Below are 10,042 nucleotides of genomic sequence, written 5' to 3' on the forward strand. Positions count from 1 at the left end.
TTTTTCTTTTTGTTGCAATAGCACCAGAAAACTTGTCAACCTAGCTCGGTATATTCTGATGATATGAACGAAAACTGACAAGAGGTGTTTGTTAAATTAACTGACGAAGGTGACACTCTGCAGAAGCAAAGCGAAGCTAGGAAATTGGCACCTAACACATGCTACAGAGCAGGCGTACTATATTCAGATTCCAGAATGTGATCTTGACAGTGTTGCTAATTTTATCACTAATAATACACCACGTTGCATATCATGATAATATAACACTAGCGGATTCAGTAGTTCTGCTAGCTTAGATACTTAAATACACACACTCATGGTAGTTGAAACTTGAAACATACATACTCCCTCCGTTCGGAATTACTTGTCGTAGAAATGGATGTATCTAGATGTATTTTAGTTCTAGATACATCCATTTTCGAGACAAGTAATTCCGAACGGAGGGAGTATATACTAAAGGTAGTTGAAACATGGTCCAACACAAAGGAAGGCATTGCCTTACAAACTTAAACTGTGTGATCTTCCAGTACAAATGTCAGTGAGTCCCCAAAAGACGGATCGATCAGGTATACATATAGCTAATTAGCCATGCATCGAGCAGCGAAAAGGGTCGTCGACCGTAAGGTCAGCTGATTTCTGCAAGCTAAAACCAATGTCTACTTTAGTCAACACCAGCAACACTTTAGAGGCCCATGCTCGAAACCGTGGACACCCCAGTCTGCCTATCATCTCATTCACCTCGTCCGGTAAAGAAATTTTTTCTTTAGGTGGCACAAGCACCAAAGACTGCAGCTCCAGCGCATCCTTGGAGATGAACTTGAGGAATTCAAACTCGTTTTGATGCCCTTGATATTTGTGGATAACCATCCTTTTGACATGTGATCGCAAGCATTTGATCGGACTGGCCTCCTGCCAGAACTTGGCATAGTGCTCCCCAGTGGGATCATAGCCAGGTATGGATGGATCATGCAGGAGAGACTGCAAATTTATGCCAGTGCGTAAACAGTTCAGTTACATATATGGACCATGCTGCTAGTAATTGATTATAACATTGCGGAATGATCAACTAACAGAAAGAATTGGGAGAAACCTCGATGTGAAGCATGTCAACATTGGGAAAGCATCTAAGGAAGCTGGCAAGCATGTTAATCTCCTCGAAAACACCAAAATTCACCTTCACGGCCAATATCTTGACGCCTGGAAGCACAGTTCTTGGGCTCACCATTATGTTTGGCTGCAATGCGGTGCACCAAGACAGATACACATCATACTGATTAACTGTTCTTGACGGATGGAAAGATAAGTATTATAATCATTAACTGTTCTTGATGAATAGACAGACTGACAGATACACATCATACTCACACATATGAACCACAGTTCTTGATGGATGGATGGAATAATATGTACCAAAAGAAATATAAATATCATAACTCATTAACTGTTTTATAATCGTAGAGAAGACCATGGTGGATGGATCTCAGTGAATGGAATGATTTTCTAAATCCTAAATAATTTAATGCTGAGATAGATCACCTATCCTCTTGTACGCCTTGACAAGATTTATGAACATATGCAACACCCTTTGACCATTTAAAAAAAATCATGTTGAGATAGAGATGGAGAGGTAACCGTACCTCGATGACATCATCGCCAATCTGCAGCTTGTGAGCTCTCGGCTCCAGGTAGCCAAACACCCGCAGGTTGGGTGCACAGGTAATCTTGACCCCCATACTAGCACCTCCAATAGCACTAGGAGGCAGTTCCACCAAGATAAGGCGATCCAAGAGCGGCGTTTCCATCACGGCGACCTCCTTCACCGGGGATCCTCCAACGACCACGCAATGGAGGCTTTGGCTGCAGAGACGCACATGCTTGGGCTTGTTGCGGGCGAGCACAAGGGTCTTTAGAACGGGGCTGGCAGCAATCAAACACTCTAGGTCATGATCGCTCATGTCAATCCTTATCATATTGAGACTGTGGAGGTGGGGAAGAAAGACGTCGGCGCCGTGGGAGACGTCGGCGGGGAACGTCCAGAAGCCCAGCAAGAGGCGCTGGAGCGAGTCGCAGCGGAGGATTTCAGCGGGGAGGCGCGGGGAGGCGTGCTGGGGCTGGATGTGCTTGTTGACGATGACGAGTTTCTGAATGCCCTTGGTGACGAGGAGGCGCGGCCACTCGGCGAGGTCATGGTCCAGGGAGGCGAACTTGCATCCGGCGAGGCGGACGGCGCGGAAGGGGCCCGGGTGGTCGGCAAGGACCCGGGAGACTATGGCCTCACGGGCGGACTCGTTCAGGTCGACATCGTCGAGGACGAGCGGTGTGGAGTGCCAGAGGTGGCGCCAGCGGGGGGAGAGGGCGGTGGTGCGGGCGGCGTCCGTGACGGAGAGGCGGGAGATGATGGCGCAGAGGAGGTCGTCGTGGAGGGCGCTGATTCGGTCCTCGCCGTCGTAGCCGGCGGTGGGGAGGAGGGAGGCGGCGCCGTCGGCCATGGTGGGACGCGAGGGTTTGGTATGATTTTGGCCGGAATGGAGCAGCCCACTAAGCGTCGTTTCGCTTTTCTTTTTTGCTCTCTTTTTGAGACGGGCTCACTCTCTTTTTTATTTATCTATGGCAGGTTAGTGAAATTCCTCTCTTTTTTATCCAAGCTTGTACTAGTATAATTGTATATTGAGATGCAATTTATGTCATTACATCAATGCCCCTTATATTGCCCGATATATCTGGGGCAGACTGATGGGTCAATAGGGTCAAGAAGTAGACATCTCCGGCTAACCTAGGACCCCACATCAACAGACAGTGAGGCCCTCGAACCACAAGCACACTCAAGTGTTCACCAATAATCATTTCACTCGGATGTCATCCATCCGCTCGGATGTTGTCTGCTTACTCGACCGCTCTGCATTCACTCGGTTACCCCATCCACACCCATACCGGGGAGGCGAAGGGACCGCACAGGATCTGAAGCGACCGAGGAGCACGACGTCGGGCGTTACTAGCAATTAAACCTTCAGTTATCAGTAGTAACGCCTGTAATAAACATATTCATCAACCCCTCCTCATAATGGGCTAGCTCAAGGGGCGACCCATTCTATATCTAGTAGACCCCTTAAATCCGTGACCCTTATAACCGGGGTAAGGGCCGAGAAAAGCGCGTTTTAAGGGTCGAAATCGGTTGCGGAGGATATTCTCTTTTACCGCTCGGGTTTTTGGGCTTTGTTCGGCGCGCTGCCGATTTCGCCCCTCAAACTGTAAAACCGCACGATGCAATGACCGCGATTTTGACAAATAAAACACAAATTCGAAGAATTCAAACACAGTTTTGGTGTCATTTTAACATGGTTTTCAGGCCACAACCCAAAAGACATCGCATCCATCATCACTTCATCATCATCATCATCATCATCATCATCATCATCACAAGATGAAATCTTCATCACCACCATTGCTAGCACCACTTGTCGAACCACCATCGAACATTGGCACTGATTGCGGCTATCCTCCTCCTCTCCAAGATCTCCAACCTTGCAATGTCATGCCATTCTTTGGTGACCTCATCCATCTCATTTCGATTCATCATCATGATCTTGTTCTCCTCGGGAAGAAGCTTGGCCATGGCTTTGTTCCTTGCGCATGATCTCCTCCTTGAGTAGTTTTCACTTCTGTTGCTTCTCTTGAGCCTTCTTCTCGGCCAACTCCTTTTTTGCCTCCAATGTCTTGATCACCAATAGCTCATTGGATTTGACCATGTGATCTAGCTTGTCCTGCGAGCTTGAAGACTCTGCTTCCTTCTTGATCTTGTCCTTGGCCTTTTTGTTTCCATCGAGCTTGTTTTTGTTTCTTGGGCCATCGTCATCTTCATCTTCATCATCATCAATCTTGGTGAGTGCAACTCTCTTCGGTGATGATTCTTTGTCAATCAACTTCCACTTCTCGATGTCCTTGAGAAGTTCCCAACAATGCTCTAGTTGAAATGCCTTCTTACTGGAACCTTCCATGTCTTTGTACCTCCCTTGCGCAATTTTGTCCTACAAAATGAAAATAATATCAAATTATGCAACCACTCCGACGACTACAAAAGATTTGCACAACTTGTGACATGAAAACAAACTCACATAGTCGGATACGGTACCACTTGGAGGTGCATTGCGGACTTGTTGCAAGCATGCAGCCCAACGGCTAAAAATCGGCTTGATCACGTCCCAATGACCTTGGAGACACCGAAAGGTGCACACTACCAGGGAAAAGCCTATACACAGAATCTTATCAGCAGCGCGCTTTAAAATTAGGCGCTGCTGCTAATTAGCAGTAGCGTGCCCAGCCGAAACTCGCTGCTGAAACAAATATAGTAGTAGCGTACCCGCTCAAAGACGCGCTGCTGCTATAATTCCCATGAGGCCGCCGCGAGGCTAGTTATAGCAGCAACGCGTTATAGCGACGGGCGCTACTGCTACGTAGCATAGTAGCAGCGCATTTCTCAGATAAGCGCTACTGCTAAGTTTCCTACAAAAATTTAGTCCCACCTTGCTCCGTGAAGAGAGTTTCTACCACCTTAAATATGTTACTTCTCAAACTTTGACAAGCACTTGGTCTTCATTGAACTCTATGTGTAGAATTTGTGGCTACAATATGAGTCTTCACCTGTTCCTAAACCGGTGAGGACTCATATTGACAAATCAGATTGTACACAAAAAGATTGTTGATGATCAATGTATTTTTGATATATTGAACAAAGTCTATTTTTACATGCTGACACATAGCAGTAGAGCTTTATTGTGAAAGGCGTTGCTGCTAGATAGCTTAGCAGTAGCGTATTTTCCTACAGCGCGCTACTTCTAAGCCATTCATCTCCCACCCCCATCTCCTCTATCCGATCAACTCACACAGTCACACACTCAATCCTCCGTCTGCGCCGCGCGTCGGTCCACCCCCGTCGCCCCTCCTCCGTCTGCGCCGCGTGCCGTCACCTTCTCCTCCTTGCTGGACTCGGTACCGGCCTCCTCCTCTGTCCTCCCTCTCCACTCGCCGCTGGCCGGCCCCTCCTCGCTCCGCCTTCCTCCTCCGTCCTCCCTCAACTGGCCGCGCCGGCCGGCCCCTCCTCGCTCCGCCTTCCTCCTCCGTCCTCCCTCAACTGGACGCACCGGCCGGCCCCTCCTCGCTCCGCCTTCCTCTTCCATCCTACTCTCTTCTCCCTCCTCGAGTCGTCCCTCCTTCTCCCTCCTGCCCGCTACATTTTGATTTAGTAGGCTAGTTCATATGCAATATTTTGATTTAGTTGATATAATTTAGTTGATTTAGTAGGCTAGTTGACTTAGAACATTTTGATTTAGTTGATTTAGTAGGCTAGTTCATTTAGTTGATTTAGTTGACTTAGAACATTTTGATTTAGTTGATTTAGTAGGCTAGTTCATTTAGTTGATTTAGAACATTTTGATTTAGTTGATTTAGTAGGCTAGTTGATTTAGTTGATTTAGAACATTTTGATTTAGTTGATTTAGTAGGCTAGTTGATTTAGTTGACTTAGAACATTTTGATTTAGTTGATTTAGTAGGCTAGTTCATATGCAACATTTTGATTTAGTTGATATTATTTAGTTGATTTAGTAGGCTAGTTGATTTAGTTGGAACATTTTGATTTAGTTGATTTAGTAGGCTAGTTGATTTAGTTGATTTAGAACATTTTGATTTAGTTGATTTAGTAGGCTAGTTGATTTAGTTCACTTAGAACATTTTGATTTAGTTGATCGTTAATCCTTTGCTCATATTGCTTTAGGAAAAATGACGCCACCACCACCACCACCACTATGTCGACTGTGCAAGTCAAGATGCGCCAGCAGCCTTGCAACTAGCAAGTTGTTCGGCATCTACTTCCAGCCGAGTTTTCGTCATGCGGCGGTAAGAAATTAGATGAAATGTAATAACTATTTTATTTTTAGTGTTGGCATTACTGCATTGTGTCATTTTGCTTATTTTACACAGACGGTCCCATGCAATGTGAGGTTGAAATTCAACAAGCTGACAAGAGACACTGTGACATTTGAGGCTCCTGGGGTGCCATACACTATGGAGGTCGAGAAATGACGCAATATGTCGCAGATTGGAGGAGATGGATGGGCCCGTTTCGTCGCTCGCATACGTCTTACTGGTGGTGAGTTGATCAACTTCTCCTTCCGAGCAGAAATACCCAAGCTAGCTGTCATTTATCTCAACCTGGTGGAAGATGATGAAGATGATGAAGATCATGAGGACCCACTCGATGAAGATGATGAGGACCCACTTCATGAAGCCATCGTAGCTCAAAGAACAAGGCTGAGTGAGGAGGAGGTGTCCAACCTGTGGGACATAATTCCGCCACGTGCTGACTTTGTCGAGGTGCCATTCGTGACCCTCTTGACAAATACCATGGTTAATCGACATGATATGGTATGTTATACTTACAAATGCAAATTATCCGATGAATTACTTAGTGTACAGTCCAATGATATGGTATGTTGTGTGAAATCTAGTCGATGATATGTTTTAGTGTAGAGTTCTATCACATGCTTATTAGTGTAGAATCTAAGGAAACTATTAATAGTGTAGATAATCCATATGTACTTATTTGCGAGGCTATTTATTAATTGATATGTTTTCTTATTTAGAAATTGGCAAAGAGCATATCTGTGAGTTATGGTATCGAGCCTGATGAAGAAGGCTCAGCTGGACTACGCCTTACTGCAAGGGGCTCCGTCACAACCTGTACTTACCGCGTGGACAAGGACGGTCGCACACACTTAAACTCGGTTGGGTGGAAGAAATTCCTCGATGGCAAGAATCTTCGTGTTGGACAGGCCATCCTAATTACTATCAGGAACACCAACCGCCCAGGCTTGAGGATGATGATTGTCTTCGATATCATCTAGAACTACATATGTGTGTGTGTGGCTATATCATCTAGAACTACATATGTGTGTGTGGCTATATCATCTAGAACTACATATGATGATCGTCGTCGATATCATCTAGAACTACATATGATGATGGCCATTGATATGACCTTGTACTGCTTAAGGATGCATGTTGACTATGCATGAAATTGTTATCTAGTACGAGTAATTTGGAACGAAGGGAGTACTACCAATTACTCGTCGTGGTTTGAACTAAAACCACGACGAGTAATTTGGAATGAAGGGAGTACTACCTAGTAATGGTTTATGAATTTGATATCTACTAGCAGTACCTAGTATCTAGTATCTGAAAGGGAAACTGAAAGGGAAAGGTGTAATGGGAAAATGATGAAAGATATAGCAGTAGCGAGGGATGGCGAAATCGCTACAGCTAGTTAATAGTAGCATGTTCTTAAAAAGCGTTGCTGATATCGTCAACCGTAGTAGCACGGGTTAGGGCCGCGCTACTACTATGAGTTAGCTGTAGCGCCTTATTAGTAGCGTGGCCACCCGCGCTACTGCTAGCCTCAAAACCCGCGCTACTACTAGGGTTTTCCCTAGTAGTGGCATGGCGTCCTGTTGGGATACTTTACCATCATGCAGAGGTATTGATCCTCGATCCTTTGCCAATACTGCTTCGCGGTTTGGTCGGTGCCGATGCACGCATCAATAGAAACCGCTTCCCAAGCCTTGATCAAGACTTTATCTTCCAATCGCGTGTAGTCCTTTGATCTTGCCCGTGATTTTGATTGTGCTTCGTCGAACACCCCCTCGTCAACCTCCTCCATATCATCTCCTTACTCACCGTGACCATGCATGCCACCATCCATCTCATTCTAAACGTAATCACTGATCAGGGCTTGATCGATGTCGACAGTGTTGTCGTCCAACATTTGCATGAAGTCGGCAATCGCTTCATGCAAACCGGCGCTACAAATTGGTTGGACGATGAAGAGGACGATGTTATCGTGACGAATGAAAAAGCCACCGTGCCAAAGGACAACCGCCAAGTCATGGGAAACAAGTGGGAGAAGGCACGTGCTGCCTGTGATGCCGCGGCTACCAAAATGTCGTCCACATGGGCAGACATTTTTTCAGTGAGGGAGAACAAGGAGGAGAGGTACAAGCTCATGTTGGATGCGCAAAAGGAAACGATGGAGTGGGACCGGAAGAGGCCGGAGAAGAAGCTGGAAATTGAGAGGAAGAAGATCGAGTTGGAGAAGCAACAAGCGGCAATAAAATGGGAGTTCAAGAAGGCCAAGACATTTGGCGACATAGAGCTTGAGAAGGAGAGGTTGCAACTAGGACGGGACGTGAAAGATGCGAGGATCATATTGGCGGACGAGACCCTCTTGGATGAGCATGCGAAGAAGTGGCTTGCGGACAATAAGGAGATCAACGACCGTAGGCACTACGAGGCAGCGAGGGTGGCTGCACTCGGATGCAGGCAGAGTGGGCAGCCCGACTGTAGGCGGAGGAGACAGCCCGGATGCAGGCAGAGCAGGATGAGCATGACGCATTCCGCACGGAGCAGGCGCCTAACCAGTGATTCAAGGTCATCCGTCACGCTCGGGCATTGATTTCATTTTGCCATGTTCGATTTGTTATACTATGATTTACTTTACTTTGTTCCGAGCTTTGGCATTCAAACAGTTTGTACCGCATGATGGACGTGCATGGATTTGAGGATCGAAATTTATGGAATGCGAATTTACTGTCAGGACCCCGACTCAATGCCACATCGATCTAGCATGTAACACCTCATATCACTTTGCGGCCTCACGCACGGTATTCCCACGGGTGTCGCCTTACCTTTGCCCGGGACTGTTTGCGCCTTTTGGCACACGTATATGATAGTGTCGCTAGCATCCATATGATAAGGAGCCCGGGCTGACATGGCTAGTCGTAAGCCCAAAGTGGCACAAACTTACAGGGACAGGCATCCATGACCCAGCATCGAACGTGTCGGTCATCAGTGAGTGAATCCAGGCTGTAGCACTGGGCTAGCAGGACTCCGGTGAACCGGGCTGTAGCGGGCTAACAGGACTCCGGTATTCAACGCGTGACATTTCCCCGAAGGGACAGACACAGGAACGAAGAAGGACACATGCCGGCCAGCCTAAGTGTCCCGGAGCAGTAGCAAGCTACCATGGCTCAGTGGAAGCACTAGGAGACATTTCCCGGTAAGAGAGGCTACTAAGGATAAACAACTAGATAGTCAGATCCCACACATACCAAGCATTTCAATAACATACACACAATATGCTTGATATGTGCAAATACAACATGGCATCACAACATGACTCTACGACTCAAGTATTTTATTCAATAGGATCCAAGGAGCGAGATATTACAAACATGGGTCTCATGACCCAACATTCAGAGCACACAAGTCAAAGCACAAGCGGAAGCTCAACATGTCTGAGTACAGACAACTATAAATGAAAAAGGCTGAGAAGCCTGACTATCTACTAGATCCTGCCGAGGGCACAAGATCGTAGCTGAGGTAACAAGCTAAACGTCGAAGTCCACGCGGAACTATTAGTGAGACTAAAGTCTCTCTGCAAAAACATAAAATAGGCAAACGTGAGTAAAAATGTACCCAGCAAGACTTACATCAGAACTAACTACATATGCATCATTATCAACAAAGGGGATGGTGGGGTTTAACTGCAGCAAGCCAGCTTTGACTCAGTGGCTAACCTGAACTACGACTGCAAGTAACTCTTTTGAGGTGGCGCACACGAGTCCACATATTCACCATATCAATACACCACTATGGATCCGCTCCCGTCTCCCTACGAGAACGCCATCCATAGCACTCACACTTATCTTGCGCATTTTAGAGTATCCACTTTCACTTGTCTATGAACTATGCAAGGGGTCCAAGTTTCCATATCCGAGGAATCCGGCTATTCGAATAGATAATGATAACCCTGCAGGGGTGTACTTCTTCACACACACTCTCGCCACTTATCGCCCTGTACACGTCATGTACCTCGACAACCTTCAAGCGGAAGCCGGGCGAGGGAGTCGGCCACGACCTGACTAACCACACAAGTCTCTCGTCCAGGTTTATCGCCTATTCGGGTTCCATCCGCAAGGAGATCCGGACAGGGT

General features: G+C 46.6%; 1 protein-coding gene across 1 annotated transcript; it reads right to left on the bottom strand.

Annotated features, from left to right (window-relative positions):
- Nucleotides 1-487: 487 nt before the first annotated feature.
- LOC119341612 (putative F-box/FBD/LRR-repeat protein At5g22670) lies at nt 488-2,489 on the bottom strand. The gene is made up of 3 exons (XM_037613481.1): nt 1,638-2,489; nt 1,091-1,234; nt 488-978 (listed from the first exon to the last, which is right to left on the bottom strand). The coding sequence occupies exons 1-3, from the start codon at nt 2,487-2,489 to the stop codon at nt 583-585; spliced, it is 1,392 nt and encodes a 463-aa protein (XP_037469378.1). The 3' UTR covers nt 488-582.
- Between the last annotated feature and the right edge of the window lie 7,553 nt (nt 2,490-10,042).

The sequence above is a fragment of the Triticum dicoccoides genome, chromosome 7B (assembly GCF_002162155.2).
Source record: "Triticum dicoccoides isolate Atlit2015 ecotype Zavitan chromosome 7B, WEW_v2.0, whole genome shotgun sequence".
Taxonomy (NCBI): Eukaryota; Viridiplantae; Streptophyta; class Magnoliopsida; order Poales; family Poaceae; genus Triticum; species Triticum dicoccoides.

Coding starts and splice junctions, on each gene's coding strand:
- LOC119341612 (XM_037613481.1), bottom strand. CDS start 2,489: ATGGCCGACGGCGCCGCCTCCCTCCTCCCCACCGCCGGCTACGACGGC. Junction 1,235..1,637: donor TTGGCGATGATGTCATCGAG/GTACGGTTACCT, acceptor ACCGCATTGCAG/CCAAACATAATGGTGAGCCC. Junction 979..1,090: donor TTGACATGCTTCACATCGAG/GTTTCTCCCAAT, acceptor ATAAATTTGCAG/TCTCTCCTGCATGATCCATC.